The 22500-nt window shown below is 48.2% G+C and overlaps 9 protein-coding genes across 12 annotated transcripts in view; 6 read left to right on the top strand and 3 right to left on the bottom strand.

Annotated features, from left to right (window-relative positions):
• LOC125957963 (E3 ubiquitin-protein ligase mind-bomb) overlaps positions 1 to 5207 on the top strand; it is a 5570-nt gene extending 363 nt beyond the window's left edge. The window contains exons 1-5 of the mRNA XM_049691029.1: positions 1 to 61; positions 1025 to 2017; positions 2080 to 2187; positions 2256 to 3326; positions 3404 to 5207. The exon at positions 1 to 61 is cut by the window's left edge and continues 363 nt beyond it. Of these exons, the coding sequence (XP_049546986.1) occupies positions 1 to 61; positions 1025 to 2017; positions 2080 to 2187; positions 2256 to 3326; positions 3404 to 4744 (3574 nt within the window). The 3' untranslated portion in view covers positions 4745 to 5207. The remainder of the gene's footprint in view (positions 62 to 1024; positions 2018 to 2079; positions 2188 to 2255; positions 3327 to 3403) is intronic.
• A 188-nt stretch (positions 5208 to 5395) lies between these two features.
• Positions 5396 to 6872, bottom strand: LOC125957743 (E3 ubiquitin-protein ligase mind-bomb-like). 2 transcript variants are annotated; one of them, XM_049690633.1, is made up of 4 exons: positions 6769 to 6872; positions 6479 to 6585; positions 6310 to 6414; positions 5396 to 6239 (listed from the first exon to the last, which is right to left on the bottom strand). In XM_049690633.1, exons 2-4 carry the CDS (start codon positions 6581 to 6583, stop codon positions 5586 to 5588), a joined length of 864 nt encoding a protein of 287 aa, XP_049546590.1. In that variant the 5' UTR covers positions 6584 to 6585; positions 6769 to 6872; the 3' UTR covers positions 5396 to 5585. The 2 variants fall into 2 exon arrangements, with proteins under 2 accessions (XP_049546590.1, XP_049546588.1); XM_049690631.1 differs by having other exon boundaries at positions 6479 to 6702; positions 6769 to 6868.
• A 581-nt stretch (positions 6873 to 7453) lies between these two features.
• Positions 7454 to 8893, bottom strand: LOC125958240 (28S ribosomal protein S31, mitochondrial). The gene is made up of 2 exons (XM_049691471.1): positions 8756 to 8893; positions 7454 to 8682 (listed from the first exon to the last, which is right to left on the bottom strand). The coding sequence occupies exons 1-2, from the start codon at positions 8785 to 8787 to the stop codon at positions 7506 to 7508; spliced, it is 1209 nt and encodes a 402-aa protein (XP_049547428.1). The 5' UTR covers positions 8788 to 8893; the 3' UTR covers positions 7454 to 7505.
• Positions 8894 to 8958: 65 nt separating this feature from the next.
• On the top strand, positions 8959 to 9763 carry LOC125958241 (U6 snRNA phosphodiesterase 1). The gene is made up of 2 exons (XM_049691472.1): positions 8959 to 9165; positions 9225 to 9763. Exons 1-2 carry the CDS (start codon positions 9018 to 9020, stop codon positions 9761 to 9763), a joined length of 687 nt encoding a protein of 228 aa, XP_049547429.1. The 5' UTR covers positions 8959 to 9017.
• Positions 9683 to 11424, bottom strand: LOC125958239 (protein Notchless). Its single transcript, XM_049691470.1, has 3 exons — positions 11230 to 11424; positions 9880 to 11162; positions 9683 to 9811 (listed from the first exon to the last, which is right to left on the bottom strand). The coding sequence occupies exons 1-3, from the start codon at positions 11377 to 11379 to the stop codon at positions 9799 to 9801; spliced, it is 1446 nt and encodes a 481-aa protein (XP_049547427.1). The 5' UTR covers positions 11380 to 11424; the 3' UTR covers positions 9683 to 9798.
• Positions 11425 to 11962: 538 nt separating this feature from the next.
• On the top strand, positions 11963 to 14420 carry LOC125957294 (dynein regulatory complex subunit 6-like). Of its 2 annotated transcripts, none has more exons than XM_049689898.1 (4): positions 11963 to 12216; positions 12291 to 13787; positions 13858 to 14064; positions 14225 to 14420. In XM_049689898.1, the coding sequence occupies exons 1-4, from the start codon at positions 12016 to 12018 to the stop codon at positions 14315 to 14317; spliced, it is 1998 nt and encodes a 665-aa protein (XP_049545855.1). In that variant the 5' UTR covers positions 11963 to 12015; the 3' UTR covers positions 14318 to 14420. The 2 variants fall into 2 exon arrangements, with proteins under 2 accessions (XP_049545855.1, XP_049545858.1); XM_049689901.1 differs by having other exon boundaries at positions 14211 to 14315.
• Positions 14421 to 14772: 352 nt separating this feature from the next.
• Positions 14773 to 16952, top strand: LOC125957573 (uncharacterized). 2 transcript variants are annotated; one of them, XM_049690366.1, is made up of 4 exons: positions 14773 to 15050; positions 15111 to 16307; positions 16377 to 16580; positions 16648 to 16952. In XM_049690366.1, the coding sequence occupies exons 1-4, from the start codon at positions 14817 to 14819 to the stop codon at positions 16945 to 16947; spliced, it is 1935 nt and encodes a 644-aa protein (XP_049546323.1). In that variant the 5' UTR covers positions 14773 to 14816; the 3' UTR covers positions 16948 to 16952. The 2 variants fall into 2 exon arrangements, with proteins under 2 accessions (XP_049546323.1, XP_049546322.1); XM_049690365.1 differs by having other exon boundaries at positions 14773 to 16307.
• A 352-nt stretch (positions 16953 to 17304) lies between these two features.
• Positions 17305 to 21478, top strand: LOC125953789 (uncharacterized). Its single transcript, XM_049683568.1, has 5 exons — positions 17305 to 18917; positions 19475 to 20680; positions 20793 to 20996; positions 21065 to 21271; positions 21344 to 21478. Exons 1-5 carry the CDS (start codon positions 17319 to 17321, stop codon positions 21434 to 21436), a joined length of 3309 nt encoding a protein of 1102 aa, XP_049539525.1. The 5' UTR covers positions 17305 to 17318; the 3' UTR covers positions 21437 to 21478.
• Positions 21479 to 21845: 367 nt separating this feature from the next.
• The window catches only part of LOC125953787 (F-box/LRR-repeat protein 7-like), a 2095-nt gene continuing 1440 nt past the window's right edge, over positions 21846 to 22500 (top strand). The window contains exons 1-2 of the mRNA XM_049683567.1: positions 21846 to 22033; positions 22101 to 22500. The exon at positions 22101 to 22500 is cut by the window's right edge and continues 803 nt beyond it. Of these exons, the coding sequence (XP_049539524.1) occupies positions 21926 to 22033; positions 22101 to 22500 (508 nt within the window). The 5' untranslated portion in view covers positions 21846 to 21925. The remainder of the gene's footprint in view (positions 22034 to 22100) is intronic.

Raw genomic sequence — 22500 nt, 5'->3', positions numbered from 1 at the left:
CACGATGGAGGGCGTCGGATCACGGGTCATCCGAGGCCCGGATTGGAAGTGGGGCAAGCAGGTGAGCATTTTTGTAAATGACTGGCCAGAGGTCAGGACAGGAGCATACAACAGAATTGGCTCAACAATCGCAGCAACCACTGCAGCAGTGGCCGTATCGTCAGGCGATTCCGCTACACAGCATCCGGTTTGAGATGCGCATTCCTTTAGACACGTACCCCCGCTGCAGGAAAACGTAGGGCCATCGCCAGCCGTTACTCAAGGGGTAGTCACGCTGATGCCAGGCATGTCGGGATTATTTGGGTCATAAGAAGCTTGTGAAGATAGGTAAAGGATCCTAGCGACCGAGATGCACAAAGCGGATTTGCAAACACATGTGTGCTGGGACCCGGGGTAGCAGGTAACGAAGCATGATTTATGCTACGGTCGCTTCTTATTTTATGTCTCAAAAGAGATAACATTAATGTAAAACCTATCTTCACGCACCAACGGTCTAGCGGGCATTGCAAAAGGCACACACGAGCAGTAGGCGGGTAATTAACGAAATCGTTTGCTGCCATGTAGCCATGGTGACGGTTGCAAAGGAAATTGAATGCTGCTAGCTTCAAGGTCATCCGTTTGGGAGTTTGCCGGTTTGATCGAAAAAGGCGGCGCCTCAACACCTACCGTCGGCGTTGATGATTCAGATGATAGATTTTCAAATCATAACATCATTTACGAAAGCGGTGGTTAGGGTGGTGATCGTGGATCGACACCCACGGCACACCCTCCGACGCTAACGATTGGCGGCACCATCAAATAGACCGTTACTAGGGTAATCATAAACACAGACATTTCGCTGCGGGTTGAAGGTGATAAGGCTTCCGCAATCTCGCTGAATGATGCGGCTCCAGCGGGGCTACATGTGGTACGATCCGTGATCGACTTGTTTTGATTTCTTCCCATGACTTCCGCGTTTCTGGTCAGGGGCTGGTTTAAACTATTTCTGATCTCACTGACTGGTTGTGTTCGACCCTTTTTGCAGGATGGTGGCGAAGGACATGTCGGAACAGTGCGCAACTTTGAGTCACAGGAGGAGGTGGTCGTCGTGTGGGACAACGGAACGGCAGCTAACTATCGGTGTGCCGGAGCATACGATCTGCGCATCTTGGATAGTGCCCCGACGGGCATCAAGCACGAAGGAACGATGTGTGATACATGCAGACAGCAGCCAATCTTCGGTATACGCTGGAAGTGTGCCGAATGCAACAATTACGATCTCTGCTCAATCTGCTATCACAGCGATAAGCACCACCTACGCCATCGGTTCCACCGCATCGCTACACCGGGAGGCGAAAAGACGTTGCTCGAACCTCGGCGCAAGACGAAGAAGATTGCTGTGCGTGGTATCTTCCCTGGAGCCCGTGTCGTGCGCGGAGTCGACTGGCAGTGGGAGGATCAAGACGGAGGGAATGGACGACGCGGGAAAGTAAACGAAATCCAAGACTGGTCCTCAGCATCGCCTCGTTCGGCCGCGTACGTCGTGTGGGATAATGGAGCGAAAAACTTGTACCGTGTCGGATTTGAAGGAATGGCCGATTTGAAGGTTGTAAACGATGCTAAGGGAATGACCGTGTACCGCGATCATCTTCCGCTGTTGGGAGAGTACGGACCGGGTCGGGGACCACACAACTTCCAGATCGGCGATCAAGTAACGGTTGATCTGGACATTGAAATCGTGCAATCACTTCAGCACGGACACGGCGGATGGACAGATGGCATGTACGAGTGTCTCAGTACCACCGGAACGGTGGTTGGAATAGATGAGGATCACGACATCGTGGTAGCCTACCCCAGCTCACACCGTTGGACATTCAATCCAACTGTGCTGACGATAGTGTCCTCCCCCGTTTCGATGCTCATCGACAGTCAACCTCAACAGTTTGCTGTGGGAGATTTTGTCAAAATCTGTAGCGATCTGGAACGGATCAAGATACTTCAACGAGGCCACGGCGAATGGGCCGAAGCCATGGTGCCGGTAAGTGGAATGGAGTTTCACGGTAATGTCCGATGTTAATTACGTTCGGTTGTACCTTTCAGACGCTAGGGAAGGTAGGTCGAGTGCAGCAGGTTTATCACGACAACGATCTCAAGGTGGAAGTATGCAACACATCCTGGACCTATAATCCACTAGCGGTGACTAAAGTGGTGAGTTGCTACCGTAGCAGTGGATGTTGAGCCATTAGATTATGAACCTTTTCCTTCCTCGTCCATAGGCCTCTTCCTCCGATGGATCGACGGCAGTCACCACAAACGGTGAACGATTGTCGGCAATATTGAAGAAATTGTTTGAGCCACATGCATCTGGTGATACGACCGAGGAATTAGTGAAAGCAGCGGCGAACGGTGATGTGTCGAAGGTGGAAGAATTTCTGTCCGGGTCGGCGGGACCACAGAATGTGGCGGTTTCCTCTTCTTCAAGCTCCGCCGAATCGCAATCGGTAGTTGTAAAAGTGGATGTGAATGGAGTGTTTGCTGGACACACGGCACTGCAAGCAGCCAGCCAAAATGGCCATCTTGAGGTAATACAAGTGCTACTCCGTCACAATGCGGATGTCGAAATCGAAGATAAGGATGGCGATCGCGCAGTGCACCATGCAGCGTTCGGTGATGAACCCGCTGTAATGGGACTGTTAGCTAAGGCTGGAGCAGATTTGAACGCGCGTAACAAACGACGACAAACTGCGCTGCATATTGCTGTTAATAAGGGCCACTTTAATGTCGTAAAGACGCTACTCGAGCTAAGCTGTCACCCGAGTTTGCAGGATTCGGAAGGTGATACACCTTTGCACGATGCTATATCGAAGGAACACGACAATATGCTGTCGCTGCTGCTGGACTACGGCGCGGACATAACGCTCACGAATAACAACGGCTTCAATGCGCTTCATCATGCCGCTCTAAAGGGCAATCCAAGCGCGATGAAGATTTTGCTCACCAAAACAAACCGCTTGTGGATCGTGGAAGAGAAAAAGGACGATGGATACACTGCCCTGCACCTGGCCGCACTGAATAATCACGTGGAGATCGCTGAGCTGCTGGTGCGCATGGGTAAAGCCAACATGGACTGCCAGAATGTGAATTTACAAACAGCATTGCATCTGGCCGTGGAGCGGCAACACGTGCAGATTGTAAAGCTTCTCGTACGCGAGGGAGCCAACTTGAACATTCCAGATAAGGACGGCGACACACCGCTTCACGAAGCATTGCGACATCACACGCTTTCGCAGCTTCGACAGCTACAGGACGTGGAAGGTTTCGGAAAGATATTAATGGGTCTGCGAAATGTATGCATCACTGTAGGGTTGTGAAAGGGCTTGTTGCTGAGTTAATGGTTTCTTTTTTCTCCCTTCTTCTTTGACAGAACACTGATAAAAAAGCATCAGCCTCAATCGCATGCTTTCTCGCTGCTAATGGTGCAGATTTGACCATTAAGAATCGGAAGCTGCAGACGCCACTGGATCTGTGCCCGGATCCGAATCTGTGCAAGACATTGATTAAATGCTACAACGAACGTAAAACTGAAGATATGGACATGACGGCTGCCTCCGGTAGTACATCGGCCAATGTTCAACCGAATATGCTACGAGGTACGCCACAGGAACCGTTAGCTTCAACATCGGGTCTTGGAGTGTGTAGTAATGCGGCATCCTCGTCGTCCACCGCCGGAGCTTCCAGTTCCAGTGGCAGTGGTTTATCGCATGCTCAGATCGATGCCAGTTTGTTGATGGATTTAAGCAAAATGTCCATTCAACCCAATGTTGCCGGTGGAACGAACACGAACGTCAACGGTAATAGCAACGCTTCAAATGCTGCTGCTGGTGGTAGTGCAGGAGCAGGAGGAAGTGGGCCACTGGATGAGTGTTTGCTGTGTTCAGATCAGAAACGGGACACGGTCTTTAAACCATGCGGTCACGTGGTATGCTGTGAGAACTGTGGTCCACGAATCAAGAAGTGTCTGATCTGTCGCGAAGCCGTCTCATCACGGGAGAAGATCGACGAATGTCTCGTGTGCTCCGATCGAAAGGCATCGGTATTCTTCAAACCGTGTGGCCACATGGTGGCTTGTGAGTATTGTGCACCGATCATGAAAAAGTGTGTCCAGTGTCGTACGCAGCTCGAGCAAATGGTTCCACTTACGGTGTGTAGTGGTGGCCAGGGCAATGTGATCACTATTCAGCACCACGCCGAAGAAACCAGGAAGGACAATCACCATCACAACCACAATGCATCACAGCAGCATCACCTTTTACAGGGTACAAACAAAGCCGGTCACGGTGTTGCTATGAACAACACAATGTCACCCAACACTAGTGCAACGAGCATGCTAGGGGCAAGCCCGGCAAACAGCGCTATGATACCCGGTGGTAATAACATGTTGATGGGTGCCGTAAATACGACTGCTTCATCTTCGGGTATTGCAACAGCGCTTACAACGACCAACAACACTGGTACCCCCGGTTGTGGGATGGCGGCGACCGGTAGCGGTATAGCACCAAACAATCTTAATTTGGTTGATGACTTCCAAAAGCTTCAACAGCAACTACAAGACATCAAGGAGCAGACAATGTGCCCCGTTTGCTTCGATCGCATAAAAAATATGGTGTTTCTTTGTGGTCACGGTACCTGTCAGATGTGCGGGGATCAGATCGATGGGTGTCCCATTTGCCGTAAAACTGTGGAGAAACGTATTCTACTTTTCTAAAAGAACCCGGGATACGTACATAATACATTTTGTATATTCTCTATCATCACGCACCTCCGGTACCTCCGTATAGTAAACGCACAGCGACGATCTTCGCGTATGCCTTCGATCCTATGTCTTCCTTGACACACAAACTCTTTTCCCGCTTTCGTACAATGTTAGTCTGAATTTCAGTCTGTGTTTTCCACTGTTAAGCTTAGTTTAAATCGTCAAATATTTTGGAAACGGCACGTTATTTAAAATTGTAATGGTTAATTTCGCCTTTTGCTAAATGTGCAAATTATTTTCAAATTAAAATATCATAAATGGCAGCATAAAGACGGCAAAATCGTCATGCGCATCAAGCATGCATCGAGCATAAATCTCACGCATTTATATTATATGTTGATCGTATATCGCTATTGAATAAATATTGGTCAAAGCAAAGCAACCATTCTATTTGTCCCAGACAGTATCCGAAGATTCAATAGACAAGCGGAAATTATTTCGCATTCGCATTTCGCAAATAAAAAATGGGTAGGATTCACATTTAATAGACAGGAAGTTTTATTGAAATTTTCCATGAGGTAAGATAACATAATCTGATAACAATGTTGCGATGCATTTGGGTTAAAATAACTTCAGAACCATTCTTGAGCGGCCTAGTTAAAATATTTTGCGAAGAAAAAGAAGCCAACTGTACAAAAAATACAATTATTGGCCAATGACACTACCTATTACTACCAATGACACAAACAGATTACTTATCCTTACATATGAAATTATTAAAGTATTTGAATAATCAATGCAGATTTTTAGCATGATCCTAGTGTTATGACTTATACCTCGTGCATTCACTGTTTCACATGAGAAGTGAACTAATTTTACGGTTACCATTCTTCTCTGCATAATCTATTGGAATATTTGAAGAACTATCTTGAATGTGTTTATCGGCCCCGTGATGTAGCAACTGCTGTACTATCTTAATATTCTCCTGTATAACAGCTAAATGAAGAGGTGTAAAAAAATTTATATCCTGACTATTAACATCAGTACCGGGGATCTTTATAAGCAATTCTGCTACATCTGTTGAACCACGTCGTATTGCAAGATGTAGTGGTGTATGACCATTTTTCGCTTTTTGGCTGTTTAGTTTCATTATGGTCTTGCCATCAAGTTTGTCGGAAAGCGTTCTGAACATGTCAACGGAAGGTGACAAGGCAGCCACGTGAAGCACATTCCATCCCACACAATTTGTGTGTGTATAGTCCGCATCTTTCTCTAGCAAAAGTGAAACTATATCGACGTTTCCTCTCCCTATAGCATCCATCAGTACAGAATCATTCACTTCATCATGTGTGTTTACATCGCAGCCTAGATCTAATAATCGCTTGACGACATCCACATATTCTTCATATACTGCAATATGCAACGCCGTCACACCATCCTTATTGCGTTTATTCAAGACTGATCGAACTTTTGCAATTTCATATTTCGAATCTTTGGATGGAAACACCTGCGAAGGCAACATCAAGTAATATTACATACAATAACTCTTCAACTGCACAAAAAGTTAACATAGTTACCACTTTGCTTAACGCAGATGGATGGAATTGCCAGCTTTTCATGCCAAAACTCACTAGAAGACTGTTTGAATTAACCTTTCGAACTAAACCTATTTCTCCGAGCGTCTGCGATAATGTAATATTTTGGCGTTAAAAGTGATATGCATTTTATAATCTTCACAATTCTTACCTTGTTCATTTCCTCCGTGTAGCATTGCTTTTCCTGACTTCGTTTCAATATTTCCACATCGTTGCAAATTATCACAATGTCTCCTATAGCAAAGTTTTGCGCCATTCCTATAGACATGGTGATGATGACCAAATAAACCATTAAAAACGATTAACAAGCATCAAGTAAGAATATTTGTTTTCACAAATAGTAACCAAAGATGGGATCGGCAATGTCCGTATAATCTAAAACGGAAGTTATTTTCACCCTTTGAAAGTAAATGATGATTCACTTCTCTGGAGCCATCTTACTTGGTTTGATGTATGGTTTTTTCGCCTGATTCTAAATGCGTTGAAATAACGAGTGCTGTCGATCTGTTTTATTTTTTTGAGTTATGTGCAAGATACAGCGAGTATATTACACTTGAATGACGACAAAAAACTGAAGCCCAGACTTGTCTGCGCGTACATTCATCTGTTGCTGTTACCCAAACGTGATTTACTTCTTATCTGGAAATATTAGTACCTAAGATAAGTAACAGTTTCAGTTTATATCGCTTTCCAGGAAAAAGATTACCAAACAATGTCAGCAATTCCAGTATAAGAGAATACATTTCACGGAACTTTTCAATACGTATCTTATCAATAATTATCGCTTCACCGGCTGCCGCCGTCGCCGCCGTCGCTAAACTCTAAACTCTGCATGCGACATTGCTGTTACTATTCGCATTCTTCTAAGAAAAAGGTACAAAGACGTACACTGAGTAACAACACACGTCAGGGACTATCGTATGTACTGAAATAGGCACACATTCAAAGGTGAGCTAGAGTTAACTAGTGATGTTATCGAACTATCAATATTTTGGTGTCTAAGATTAGTTACAGACAGGCGCGTGATGGTCCATAGAAGCGTGAATTCGTATTTTAAATTTACAAGAATTGTAATCTGCATTTTAACATTCCCCGAAGCTAATTACGTAAGACCACCCAGTAACGATAACGGAACAAACAAAGTATACTATTGCGCTGCAATTACAAAGCAGAGACTTTTATTTCTCAATTTCCTTTGCTTTTTCAGCTTCCTGGACAATCACTTCCTTCAGTAGGTCCTTCTTCTGCTCGAAGTAGTCTCGATACCAGGCGATATGGTCCCGTTTCTCCTGCGCCGTGATGTAATGGTTCTTCGACAAACCGACGCACACGAGTTCCATAAAGTGTCGGATCGGGCCTCTCTTTGGACACCATGGTTCGAGATGTTCTTCGAGAAATACGTGCTCCGTGAACGGAACTCTTTGTTCCTCGTCTCGGCCTTGCTCATTGTCGATGGGGAACTTCCAGAGTTTGCCCTGCTCGGTCCAGAGGGCCATCTTTTGGAAGTAATTTGCCGGAGGATGTGTGACGGAGAGCTTCAGTTCACGTTCCTGTAGCTTTTGCCAAGTCGGCAGCTTGTCGGAGATGTCCTTCAGAGAGGCAAGATCAGTGAAGATACCTAGCGGCTCTCCATCGAACAGTTTCACGCTACCTGGGCCACCGGGAGATGATTGCAGCAGCTGCTGCTGTTTCTGCTGTTTCGCAATCCGTTTGCGGTCCGAGCGATCTTTCGAAGACAAATCACTTCGCTGCTTCATACCAGCATCATCAACAGCACGTTGCTGCTGCTTCGATCGCTTGGAGTCGATCGCTTTCTTCACGAGCGTGCTTCGCGTAGGATCACTTGCCTTCTCTCGAGCATCTCGGTCCACGGCCATACCGGTGATGATGTTGGTGAGCGAATCACCTCCCTCGCCAGCACCAGCCGAGCCTAGCAGTTTGGACAACAGTTCTGATTCCGTTTTCTTCGGATCACCTCCCAACGAGTTGGCCACATTGCGAGTTGCCTGAGCAAGATCTCGCGGCCGTTCCTCGGTATCTGAGTCGGAATCAGACTCTTCTGCCGCTGCTTTCCGCTCTTTTACTTTCTTTCCCTTCGGTCGCGGAAGATCCACCTTTTTCACCAGCTTCAGCTCGCTCTCGGTGTTCATCATGGACAGCAGCTCGTTAAGCCGGTTCAAAGCGGCAGACGATTTCTTCGATTCCTCCTCCGCCGTACTTGCCTTCTTTTGGGCGGTGGTTTGTAATTTTTTTGGTTTATCATCTCTATCGCCCGGTGGAGAGCTGGAATCTGAAGAATACTCGCTGCCGGACAGCAGAAACGCCCGGACATCCGGCAACTTATGTAACCTCCCGCTGGAAAGGAAACACCATCGCGAAATCACCGGATTAGTGGAACGTTACAGCGGAATGGTAGAGATTGTTTTACCGTAAAACTGGCCCTCGAACGATGTGCAGCATCTTGTGAAAAAAGGAAATTCGGCCGAGAGATCTTCGATTACAATTTTCACCGCACCGCTCTCGTGATTTTGTTTACACTTGCGCAACTGTCAACAGACTGACAGTTAAAACGGCGGATTCCGGTCGCTGCAAAAATTCTTTCCGGAAAAACGTTTTTTGTGGTTTATTCGAATAAAATCCGTGCCGGTCTCAAGAAAATAGTTGAGAGGTATTGAGGAGCTAAAAGCAAAATGGAAAAGAAGCTTCCAGCACCTGCGCTGAAACTGCATTCGACGACAACACCGAGCGAGGAGGAGCGCAAGCCCGAGGATCATGAAGGACGCCAACGATCTTTCCCCCACGAACGCGGAATATGGGCCAGCTACGTGTACATCGACTGTAATGTGAATTAACTCCGCACTCGCGACACGCGAGACTCATTGTCGGCTTTCTTTCAGATGAAGGGCAAGAGGGCCTAGAGCGTATGCAGCAAGAATGGAACCAGGAGCTTCGGGCGGCCGGCATCAAATACTTTCAACCTGTCGGGCATCTTCACCTGAGCCTTACGAAAACATTCACCATTCGGCACCATAACATCGTACCGTTCGTCGGTAGTCTGCAAGAGCTACTAGGTGTTCACCGACGGTTTCGTCTCGAGCTGGACGGAGTTGGAGTGTACGTGAACGAGGAGCGGACACGGACTTTTATCGGTGTTCGGATCGCCGAAGTTTCCTACCCACCACTGGACAGACTAGTGACCGAGTTGGACGAATGTTTGCTGGAGTACAAGCTACCGCGCTACTACGAAGACCGTTCGTTCCACATCAGTCTGCTGTGGACCTTGGGCGATCAATCGGAGATAATGACCAGTAGGCTACCGAAACTGACGGAGCAATTCGAAGAGATTTACGAGGACGAGTACACCGATTTAACACAAACAATTCGAAAACTCTGGTTCAAGTGTGGCAATAAACTTTATCCTTTTCAACTTGCGTGAGCCATGAAGCTTCCGAGGAGAACTCGTCCATCCGTTCAGTATGCCCACCTGCGAAAGAGAACCGGGATAGTCTCGATTAGTAACCTACGATCGCACGATGGTTGGTGTGTACTTACAGCTTGAGAACCTTATCCTTGCCGCCGGATGCCACCCGGGAACCGTCAGGAGCCCAATCCACACCGTACACTTCATCGGCATGTCCGGGCAGTTCTTGTGCCAGCTTGCGTTCCTTCACACTCCACACCTTCAAGGTCGAATCCTTGCTGCCACTCAGCACTAGGCGTGAATCGGCGGACCAAGCTACCGTGTAGACGGCCTGCACGTGGCCACGCAATGCGCAGATGAATGCTCCGTCGCTTGCTCGCCAAAGACGAACCGATTTATCGAACGATGCCGACGCAATCAGTTTAACATCGGGCGAGTATCGGACATCGTTGACCACGTTTTGATGGCCAGTCATCCGCGTGATGAACTGCTTCTGATTTGAGCGCCACAAGTACAGGGTGAAGTCATCGGAACAGGAAACGAACGACTCCACACCGTCCGGACAGACTTGCTCGAAACGCTCGAGAGCCATCTGTCGCAGAGCCGTTTTGTCGCCTTCAGCCACGCCGTACATTCGTGTCTTGTCCATAACAGGATGGAATGGTCCCGTGCGTAGCACGTAATCCGTGTTGAGTGCCAGGTTGTTCACCCAGTGCGCATGACCGGTGAAGGTTTTACACAGCACCCCGTCCTCCGCGCGCCACATCTTGATCGTACGATCTCGAGATGAAGTGTAGAGTAAACCTGTGCCACCCCAACGGACCGCTGTAACCGGTGCCGTATGACCAGCGATCACACGAACGCATGTACCAAGAACCACGTCCCAAATACGCGCATCATTATCATTCCCGGCACTGGCCAAAAAGCGGCAATCGACGTTCCGGTGGTAGGGCTCCCAAGCAAGGCAGCTGATCCACTTCTTGTGTCCAACGAGCGGTCGTCCAAGCTGTTTTCCCGTATCCGGACACCAGATGCGAATCTCACCCGCCTTGCAGGCCGACGCTACCTTCAACGAGTCCGGAGACCAAGCTACACACATCACCCACTGCCGATGGCCAACGCAGGTGTAGTGTGGGGTTTCGGTGTTCAGATCCCAAAGGCGCAACGTTTTGTCACCTGATCCACTGGCCAAGTGGACGCTGTTCGGGCTGAAGGCAAGCGAAACGACAGCCTCGGCGTGGCCAGGCATCGTGCTCGTGCACCGTGTAACCGGACGCACCCGAAATACGGCCTGAGGCTGATAAACGATATCCAGCACATCTTCCACGTTCAGCTTTTTCTGATCCAGCGTCTCCTGGATGGACTGTTTGATCTCTTCATCGTGCACGAAAAACAGGTACGGCGTTTGTTCCTCCTATTCACAGGGCGGAATTGGTTTTATTAACAGGATTTTATGTGGGGAAACAAAAACGGAAACTTACGTTCTTCAGCAGAGCGTTACAAATCAACCCGAGCTGTTCCTTGGTCACGTTTATTGGAAGATCGAGAGGAGGGCCGGCCTCTTCGCCAGTGTCCGACACAAAACGCGCCTGAAGCGTGTGGGAAATCGGTTCCGCAGCATCCACTTCCATCGTATTTGAACACAATTTTAAGGGAAATGGGAATTAAAAAGGAAAAAGCGTGTTTTGAAAATAAAAACACGCTTTCAGATGGCCTATGCAGAAATTTGACGACCCATGCAGAAAACGAACGTCACACTTTTCAAATAATTTAAATGAAAACCGTTTATGACACGTGTTACGAACTCCGAGCATGCTCTATGAAACACACGTTTTGAGAGAAGAGATTGTATTTAATGTTGTCCTCTTGTAGCCTAAGTTTTTCCCCATGTTCTTATACTTTCCCCGAATATTGGCGAACCGCTACAATATGGTCAAATTGTTATCACAATACACGAAGAACCGCACAGGTTCTTCCTTCTCGCGGACGCCATGAAACCTTGTTGCGAATACCGATGTGGTTCTCAGTCCGCATTACATTGGTCTTCGTTTCTTTCGTGCGAATTTGTTTTCGCTTTCTTGGCATTGTCCCACGCAAACAATTCCCACCGTCGTAAGGATGTGGGTCCGACGCTTCCGTTTTATTTTTACTTACTCATCACCGGTCGTGAAAGTTCGTTCCGCGAAGATGCAAACATTAGTGGATCTGACTCCGGACCAGCTAGTTCTGCTTACCCGCAGTTTCCTGTGCGTTAGTTCTTTGAAAGAATGGATTTTTTTATTGCCAAAAACCACAATACTCCTGAGCCGGCCCCAGCCGACAAGTACGCTTGGTCAATCAAAACGGATTCCACCAAGCAGGGAGTGAATGGTCGCGTTAAAAAACGGAATTTACCCACGATAATGGTGACACCACCGACACCACCCCCCGAACCGATCTTTTCGGGTTTCAACTATTTACCGATGGAAGTAAGTGTTCTATTGTTGAACCACTTTTGTGATGTTTAGTGATCGTGAATATTTTGTTCTATGTCCCTGCACAGTTGCTGTTGAAGGTTATGAAACAAGTATCGGTTGATGATCGGCTTGCATGCGGACAGACGTGCCATCGGTGGATGGAAGCAGCCCACTACTACCTGCCATTCAATCAGCGCATCGTGTATAAGTTTACGAACGTGAACTTTAGTGATTACGAACCCCCGATCAAACATTTCTTGGACGCGTTCCGCATCTTCCCACGGATCGCTATCAAATCGTGCACTTTCTATGGTAACAGCCAGTTCTGGCCACAGTTTGGAGAGTTTGTAGTTGAGCTGTCGATAAAGAATTGTCTGATCAAGGATACGGAGCTGCTGTACATCTTGGAGAACGTGCCAAATCTGCGCCATCTCAAAATAGAGCAGTGTGACGAGCTATTCCGTTCGTGGTACTTCACAAAGCGCATCAGCTGCTGCGAGTCTCACTTTGTGCTGCCGGACCTGATCGAGGTGTCGCTGGCGAACAATGACTTCTTAGACGAGCTGCACTTCAACAAGCTGATGACATTGGCTCCGAATATTGCGCATTTGGACATCTCCAACTGCTTCAAAATGATAGCGGCCCACCGGAGAGTGGCGATGGTCGAACACATCATGCGCTTCATCAACATGCATCAGTTCCAGCTGCAAACGCTTCGCTTCAGCGGCACGCTAGCGATCGACGATATTTGCCTTAGCACACTCTCCATGATCGATGGTCTTAGTCTGGAGACGTTCAGTATGACGTTTTGCGATAAAATTCCACCAGCAATCATCGATCTGTTACGCCGTCAGCCCGACCTGAACATAACGCAGGATCTGGAGTGGAAGGTTGGCCGCCACCCGATAAAGGCCCCCGGTTTCATTAGCTTTCTCGTGCGCCAAACTAATCTAGTACATCTGGATCTTACCTCGTCGCTCGGTGTAACGGATGAGGTAATGGAGCTGATCACAACCTGTCTGCCGAAGCTGAAAACGCTCAAACTGCGTCGCTGCATCCTCGTCACAGATGAAGGTATAATGAACATCGTGAATCTAGAACATCTGGAGGTACTGGATTTGTCCAACTGCTATCGCATCTCCGATCATGCCATGTACCGTGGAGTGATTGGGCGTAAGGTGAAAAACTTCAAGGAACTGTACCTAGGAGAACTGCCCACACTGAGTGACTACTCGCTGATCCAGGTGACACTCAACTTTGAGATGATTCAAATACTGGACCTCAGCAACAGCCCCAACGCAGCGACGGATGCAACGATGCAGTACGTGAACTACTACCTCGTGTCGCTTAAGCAGCTGCATCTCTACTGTTGCACCAAGCTCACCGACTCCGGTATCACGGGAATCGATTTGCCCGTGAAACCGATGATCACATGGGACAAAGAGGAAACATTTCCGTTGGATCGACTGTTCAAACTGCGAGTGCTGAATGTGATCGGATGCTATCGTATCACAGATCTCTCATTACAGCATGCTTTCAAGCTGGCCGAGCTGAAGGAGCTTCATCTAGCACGCTGTTATCAGGTAAGGAGGTTTGTGGGACACTTGGTGGGAGATACCGATTTCCAATCAAAATTCCCCTTCCGGACGGTAGATCTCTGAGGATGGAATACGAGTGCTGGCACGCACCGCCACTGCTCTCGAGTTTTTGGATCTCAGCGAATGCCCGAACATCAACGATAACTGCATAGAGTTGCTGACTAGCAATCTCAAGCGACTCCGAACGCTCAAAGTGAACAAGTGCCCACTGCTGACGAGTACCTGTCTTGAAATTATTGGACGTAACTGCAGCTATCTGAAGGTAGGTCACCGGATCCGATCGACCGACCGTTGTTCGGGTCTCTGAGTTTTCATGTTCACACCTTCGTGCCACCACCGGTTTCGTGTCAATGTTCTCATGCTCTTGAATCGTTCTGTCCGTCTGGGTACGTTTTCCTCACATGCTAGAACTTTTCCTACAGTTTTTCCACGTGAGCGGCTGTCTGCGAGTGAAGAAACCAAAGCAACGGTTGGCCCATCTACGCTCCCTGAAGGCGGTCTATGTGGAGTGGTAGTGCGCGTCGTAGCTGATGATGATGCTGGGTTCGGTCCGGTGATCTAATCGCGTTAGAGGTGATCCCCCTGCAAGAGAAACAATAAACATCTTATCTATTTAAAACCAGAGCCACGGTTCAGTGTCTTACGATTACGAAATGGACGTCAGGATTCGATGACACAATACGGTGTGACCGTGTGGCTCGGACCACGAGACGAGATATCTGTTGATCAACAAACGATCGTGTCCTGCTGCGGCTAATCCAACCGCGCAGACGCAGGCTTTGTACGAGAAGAAAGTGCAAAGACGAATGTCAATGTCTTGGTCATTCGTTCGATCGATCGATCGGTTGATCGGGCGATATAATAATAGAACACTGATGTTTGGTTTGCTGACGCTAGAGAGGCGGAAACGGTGAACGTTTTTGCTTGAAGACAGGACAGTGATAAGAGTGACTTTCACCGATCCGTTTGTTCACGTTCCGAGTTCCGCATTACCATCAGTGGCGTCAAGACAAGATGCAGATGTCTATCGAAAGTTGGTTCAATCTGCACTACTATGGATTCGGTCAGGAGGGAGCGATGGCAAGCGATGAGGAGGAAGAGGACGATGAAGACGAGGATGATTATCAGCTGCAGGCGGAACCAGTCGAAGAGATCGATGATCGCGAATTTCCCTTTCACGATGATGTATTCTACATCAACCTGAAGGCACCGCGAGTGCGGACAGGATTTGATAATTTACCAACGGAGGTACGTCTGCGGATGGAGCATCTTCGCCTGATACTGATGCCCCCTTCTATTGGTTTCCAGATTCTTATCAATGTCTTTCGCTATCTCAACACATTCGATCGTAATTCGGCGGCGCTCGCATGCAAACGGTGGTTCGAGGTCATGCGTTACCGAGAGTTCCTTGATGAGGTGTGTTTCCATTTCGAGGAGGTTAGTATCTGCGATGGTGCCCCACCGATCGAAACATTTCTGCGCAGTTTTCGTCATTTTAGCACCATCAAGCTGACCAAGGTGCAGTTCAATGGTTATTGCGAGTTCTGGGACCTCTTCGGAGAGCATATCCGCGAGATCACGTTCGTCAACTGTACCAATATTACAAAGTCTAGATTAACTATGATCCTGAAACGTTTACCGTTTCTTGAGTGTCTTGCATTGGAGGAGTGCGATGAGCTGTTCAAGAGCTGGACACCGGTGGACAAGAAGCGTATCGAGCCGGTTTGCCGGTGTCTGCGTAAGCTAACACTACGCAAGAGCAACGCCTTCACCGTCGAACATCTTGACTATCTGATCGCGATGGGACCGAACATTTCCTCATTAGAGATCTCCAAGTGTCTAAAGCAGATCGATGCACCGACGCGTGTCAAGATACTGACCTGTATACTGGCGATAATGGAGCGGCGCAAGAAGAAGCTACGTTCGGTTGACTTCAGCTACACGATGTACGATGATCTGTTCTTGAAACAGTTCGCCGAAATCGAGGACATGACGTTGAGCCAGATTAGTCTTTCGTTTTTCGAACGAGCACCCATCAAGGAACCGGGCATTATCGATATTCTACGTTGCCACACGAACATCGTTCATCTGGATTTGTCCTCGTTCTTGAATCTGACCGATTTCGCGCTCATCGAAATCACCAGTTCACTCTATCTGCTCAAAACCCTCAAACTAAATGGATGCTGGCTGTTGACAGACTTTGGAGTGGAATCAATCTACAAGCTGGATCGCTTACAAGTGCTCGATCTTTCCGATTGCGACAAGATTAGCGATCGCGGGTTCATGAAGGCAATCGTTGATCGTAGGCGCGACTGCATGTGCCAGCTGTACCTAAGCATGTTGCCGGGTCTAACGGATAGTGTTATTCTGAAAATCTGCCTCACGCTGTTGAATCTCACCGTTATTGACTTCTGTGGATCCGATTGTATGAACGATACATCGGTACAGTTTCTCTTCTGTTATCTCAAATGTCTACGCGTGCTGCGACTCAACGGATGCGTAAAGGTAGGTTCAACCGTTCCATGCTGCCTTTTGGCACAATCGCATTGACATCCCCTTGACCCTGCCTATCAGATATCGGATGCAGGATTGACGGGCGAGAACCTTCCGGTGGCTGCGATCGAGATTTGGGATGTACAGACAACATTCTCGGTCTCGGAACTAAACAGCCTTCAAGAGCTGCAGCTATCCGGATGTTTCAAAGTGACGGACATCACGCTAATGCACTCGTTCAGATTTCGAGAGCTGAAGGAACTCAATCTCGCTCATTGTGTCCAGGTAAGACGACCAAGGTCACGATCAGACCCGTTCATAAATTATGCTATTCTCTCGTTGATCGTTTTAGATCACCGAGATAGGCATCGAAGCGATGTCGCTGAACTGTCCTGCCCTGGAATCGATCGATTTGAGTGACTGTTTCCACGTGAACGATCGAGCTGTAGAGGCTTTATCGAAGAATCTCCTGAGATTGCGGATTCTCAAGCTCGTCCGCTTACCGTTGCTGACCGGCGCGAGCATAGATTCCTTGGTGTGCAACTGTAAGATGCTAAGATATTTGTACATCCGCGGGTGTAACAAGCTGCCCAAGGATTCGGGTGACCGATTGAAGAAAATCCCCACCCTACGCAACATACCCAAGTGTTAGTGTAAAGCCCACGCCCAATAGAATGATACAATAAAGATACGAAGCAAATTGGTTGACGTGTTCTATGGTTGATCGTAGTTGAAAGTATGGGTCTCATAAGTCTCCCCGAAACGATCGGCTAAACGATCAAGCGCAAATGGGGTCGGGGCTTTTCCTTTCGTCGTTGAAAGAGAAATTCAGCCATCTCTTGCACCGTTTAATGCGCCCCCAATCGTATGATGCAACCCATATGAGCGAGAGCGAATGCCAAAAATTCGGCCTGCCTCGGGGAATCGGGTGTGTCGGATCAGGATCGGATCTAGCGCTGATATGCTGCCATCGTTGTGCTGCACACCGCAGTACCGCAGTGACCAGCAATCAATCCAAATCGCATGCACCAAGACGCGATGGACTTTGTGTGCCCCGTGAGTGTCCTTTTGACAGTGCCAAAGGCTCCTGCACAATCATCGGTACCCACCGAAATGTCACGATCAAAGTCTCGCGATCAACCAGTGGAGATCGCTGATGGTGTGCAACAGGAATCAGGGAAGCGTGAAAAAACATCTTCGAAACATGGTTCCAAGGGGAAACGCACAGAACCGAAGGTTATCCCGACGCAGGAAAAGCGTAAACGGGATAGCATTTTCACCCTTTTCCCCGATGTCCAATGGAAAACGCATCAGGAGGAGAATATTCAGGTGCCTGTGGAGTACTGTGACTGGATGGCACCGTTTAGCTGCGAAGGCCGATTCGTACCACGCTACGATCTCCTGCCAATGGAACTGATATTGAAGATTTTTAAGCAGGTAAATGCCAGCGATCGCTTAGCGGCTAGTGCTACCTGTCGGCGTTGGTTAGAAGCGGCACATTACTACGAACCGTTCCAGAGGCGTATGTACTTTAACTTTGATCGCATCGAGTTCAGTGATGAGGAAGGACCGATCAAGTACTTTACGAATGCGATGCGCACGTTGCCCTATTTAACGTTTACGTTTGTGGAGTTCACGAAACACAGTGATTTTTGGTTGAACAATGGTGCGTACATCCGAGAACTTACGTTAAGATGTTGCCTGATAAGGAAGAAGAAGTTTATAACGATCATGAAAAATCTACCGCTGCTGGAGCGGCTCGAGCTGATGCAGTGCGATGAGCTGTTCAAGCATTGGACCCTCGATTACAGCACCGATGAGCCGATGTTCCCGTTTACGCTGAACCGTCTGAAGCACCTTTCGCTCGCGGCCTGCGATTACTACAACGAGTATCACTTTGAGCGATTCGTCGAGGCAGCACCACATCTCGAGTCACTGGACGTGTCGAACTGCTTCATTAATCTGTACCTTTCGCGCCGCATGACGATGATTGCGCGCGTGCTGCGGTTGGTCAGTAAGAACCGCGGCATCATGAAGGCTCTCAACATTAGCGACATTCCCTGTTTCGATGATGTGGCTTGGCACTGCTTGGCTGAGATCGGTGGCCTGTTTTTGACGCACTTTACCGTCACCTACACTGACCGCATTCCGTTGAAAGATCCCGGAATACTAAAGTTCTTTACGGTGCAAACGAAACTCACCCATCTTGATCTGACCTCGTCGATCGGTGTGAACGATGCCTGCTTACAGCTGATCGTGGAAAACTGTCCATTACTGCAGGTGCTGAAGCTGCGTCGTTGTTGGTTACTATCAGACGAAGGTGTTCAAGACATTCACACGCTACAACATTTGCGCGTGCTAGACGTTTCGAGCTGCGAGCGGATATCCGACTATGGAATGCGCGTTGGAATCGTAGGCAAGCGGGCACGACGCATGGACGAGATGTACTTCTCGTTACTCTGCAATCTGAGCGACTACACCATGTACTATCTCGTGCTGATGTTCAAAAACCTGCAGGTGCTCGATCTCGATAGCAATGCCACCATTACGGATACTTCCTTGCAGTATCTCTGCTGCTACTCACAGGATCTGCGCGAGCTTAATCTACAATCTTGCTCAAAGGTAAGCAGCATCCTCTGTTTGTTTCTCTGTTCAGTGCATTCCTATATATTCTCCCTTTCGCTAATCGAACTAATTAGAAAGAAATCCGTGATAAAAGCAGATGCCAAAGCATTGGCTCGCGATCAATTATCCTGAAAATAGCTCCTTTAAATGGCGCCGTAAGCCAACCCCATCGTCACGCTCGGTGAAAGCGTCTGAGACGCTTGGTAATTGGCAATGGGCCCCTTTTTGCAATCCACCACCATTCCGGCTGCTTCCTGAATCGAAGCACGTCAACGTACGATTGCCGCCCGGTGAACCGATGTTGGCCCTCGCGATCGCGCGATCGGGTATATTTACTGTCACGCTGCCACGAGACTAGAAACGATAGCATTACCGCGCGCCGCGAGTGTCAGTAGTGATACTTCGCTCAAGGATCAGTGATCGAGAATGCGCATTCACAGAAAACCGTTGCCCATTTTTCGGCCTCAATTTGAGCTGCTACCGATTGAAGTAAGTTTCAAAAGGATGGAAGTGCCGGAAGTATCCATCAGTTCTAATGGTTTCGGATTGTGCAGCTTATAGTGCAGATCTTTCAGCATCTGACACCGAGCGATCGACGATCGGCGGGTTATGTGTGTAGTCGATGGTATGAGGCATCGACATACTTTCGCTTTGCGGAGCAGACAATCCTGCACCTGGTGGGCGTCGAGTTTGATGACTTTAAGGCTCCGCTCATGAATCTTGTCATAGCCGATCGCGCCTTCCCCGTCATCAAGCTGACCCGGGTGAAACTGAACGTGTACAGCAAATTCTGGCAGCGCAATGGACCGTACGTGCGCGAGATCACCTTCGAGAAGTGTATGATCTGGCGGGAGCGTGTGATCTCGCTGTTCAAGCACATGCCCAACCTACGAGTAGCTCGCTTCGTCGAGTGTGATCTGCTGCGTGACGATCTGTTTCGGTCGTGGAAATTCTTCGACAACGGCCTATACACGATCGACTTCCCCACCGTTGAGACGTTATCGCTAGCGAAGAACAACTTCAGTCAGCTACAGTTTGAATCGATGGTCGAGATGATGCCCAACCTGACACGAGTCGATTTCTCCAACTGTTTCCGCAAGATGGAAACGAGTCGCAAGATGTTTCTACTCAGCTGTATACAGAAGTTCATCGTCCGCCGGCAGTACGATCTGCGCGCGGTCAACATCAGTGGCATACCGGTGGATGATATCTTTCTGCGTGGATTAGCCGATGCTACGGGGTTGCTGCTGGATGAGCTGAGTGTAACGTACCTGGAGAAAATGCCGGTACGCGAACCAGCGATCATCGATCTGTTTCGAAGGCAGACAAAGCTTCGCTTTCTCGATGTAACTGGCTCTACGGGTATAACGGACTTTTGCCTGGAACAGATCATCAAACACATCCCGGGACTGCGGGTGCTGAACATGACCGGTTGCTGGGGTGTGTCCGATTATGGCATCAAACAGATCTTCCGTTTGCAGCAGCTCGAGTCGCTCACACTTTCCAACTGTATCCGCATGTCCAAGTACGGCATCATGGATGGAGCAGCATTCAGTAACAGAAAGATTCTCACTGAGCTACACCTGGAGCTACTCGATACCCTCGATGAGGAGTGTGTCGTGAAGATCGGTGCCAATTTCCCGAATCTAACCGTGCTGAACATCGGTGGCTCATCGACCTGCATCAGCGATTGGTCTGCACAATACATTTTCTGCAATCTTCTCAATCTAGAGCATTTAAATGTGGAACGTAGCACAAAGGTTTGTACAAACGTGACCCCCTAACACACTCACACAACATTCCATGTCATGTTTGCGAATGCTCATTGTCCGCGGCTTGTCTTACTTCCGTTTCCGTCCCCGTTCTGAGCAGCTCACCGATGCTGGCTTTACCGGAATAGATCTTCCGGAGAAAACGTTCTCCATCTGGGACGTGGAAGAGACGTTCGCTATCGATCGTCTAAAGAAGCTGCGCATCCTGAAGGTTTCCGGGTGCTACCGGATGACTGATTTCGCGCTAAGATATGGCTTTCGGTTCACCGAGTTAAAGGAGCTGAGTCTTTCAAGGTGCCATCAGGTAAGCAAAACTGGATTTGATCGTTCAATGCTCCGCGGTTTGATCATCCTCACGAACAACTTTCACAGATCTCCGAGATGGGAATTGAAAGGCTCGTTGCCACTTGTCCTGCGCTGGAGTTTCTGGATCTAAGTGAGTGTCCGAATATTAACGATTATTGCGTGAAGCTGATATCCACCAGCCTAAAGCGCATCAGTACACTCAAGCTAGCCAACTGTCCGCTGCTCACCGAAACGTGCTTAGAGTATTTGGTGAAATATTGTCACAATCTTAAGGTAAGTTGGTTTTTTACACCTTTCCCCCAATATGGTTTCAAGCATCTTTTTATACATTCCAATTCGTAACAGTACCTTTATGTGAGAGGATGCCACAAGCTACCACCCGACATAACGGAGCGTCTGTCCTCGATTTCCTCCCTGCGCCAAGTATACAAATCGTAGGCCGCCATTATAAAGATAAGAGAAATGATCGAGTGTTACCGTACTTTAAGTGTTTTACAAAAAACTAGTGAATAGAAAAAAAAAGTTTTCACAAGAATGTTCTACTTTGTTGATTTCATCAACGCGAATGTCCGAACTTTCATCGCGCGAGGGTTTTTGGCAACAAACGTGGCACGTTTACCCTCGTTGATCGGTTATGTCACATGTCGAAGTGAAACGAAAGTTGTGTCGCGACGAGGACGCACGGTTGTGACACGATTCGTCGTGAGGTTCACCGAAGCCATCCAACAAGTAGAAGGAAGTGAAAGGGATTCACAGAACAAGTGACTCGTGGATTCTGTGGTCAGTCGATTCTGGTCTGGCGTTGCGAGAGGAAAGCAAACGCGTTCTGCGAAAGGGAAGCTTGGCAACGAAACTGTTTTTTTTTTTCACGTGAAAGGTGCTTTTGCTTACGTGTTAAAAAGCTAATTCCGTCGATAGAATCCTTCGATGGCTTTGGCAAGACTGGTAGAGAGAATTGAGCGAACACTATTTGTGCACTACGAGGACAGCTTCATCTACTTTTTCGAACCGAATTTTGAGGCGCTTCCAACGGAGGTGTGTTAAGGTGTTGCAAACGATACTTGCAGTTCCTTAATTAACATGTGCCTCTCTCCCATTCTAGCTGCTGTTACATCTGTTCCAGTATCTGAATCCAAGCGATCGCTGTGCTGCGTCGATGGTATGCCGTAGATGGTACGATGCTTATTGCTATCCGGATTTCCTGCGTGCCATGTGCTTGCACATCCACGACGTCGAATTCGTGGACAACGGACACCCGCTGAAGAGTTTGCTGACATCGTTTCGCTACTTTATGGATGTCCGTGTGACGAAAGTGGTGTTTGGGAATAAGAGCGAGTTCTGGAGTGAATTTGGTGAGGCGGTCGAAACACTCACCCTGGACAATTGCGTCGTTTGGAAGCACAAATTAATCTCGATCTTGAAGTACATGCCGCGGCTGCGAGCACTCAACATTCACAATTGTCCCGATCTGTTCAAAACCTGGAAGCTGATAGAAAACGTAA

Source organism: Anopheles darlingi, chromosome 3 (assembly GCF_943734745.1).
Source record: "Anopheles darlingi chromosome 3, idAnoDarlMG_H_01, whole genome shotgun sequence".
Taxonomy (NCBI): Eukaryota; Metazoa; Arthropoda; class Insecta; order Diptera; family Culicidae; genus Anopheles; species Anopheles darlingi.
The sequence above is the reverse complement of the archived record's forward strand: the minus strand, read 5'-3'. Positions and strand labels throughout refer to the sequence as shown.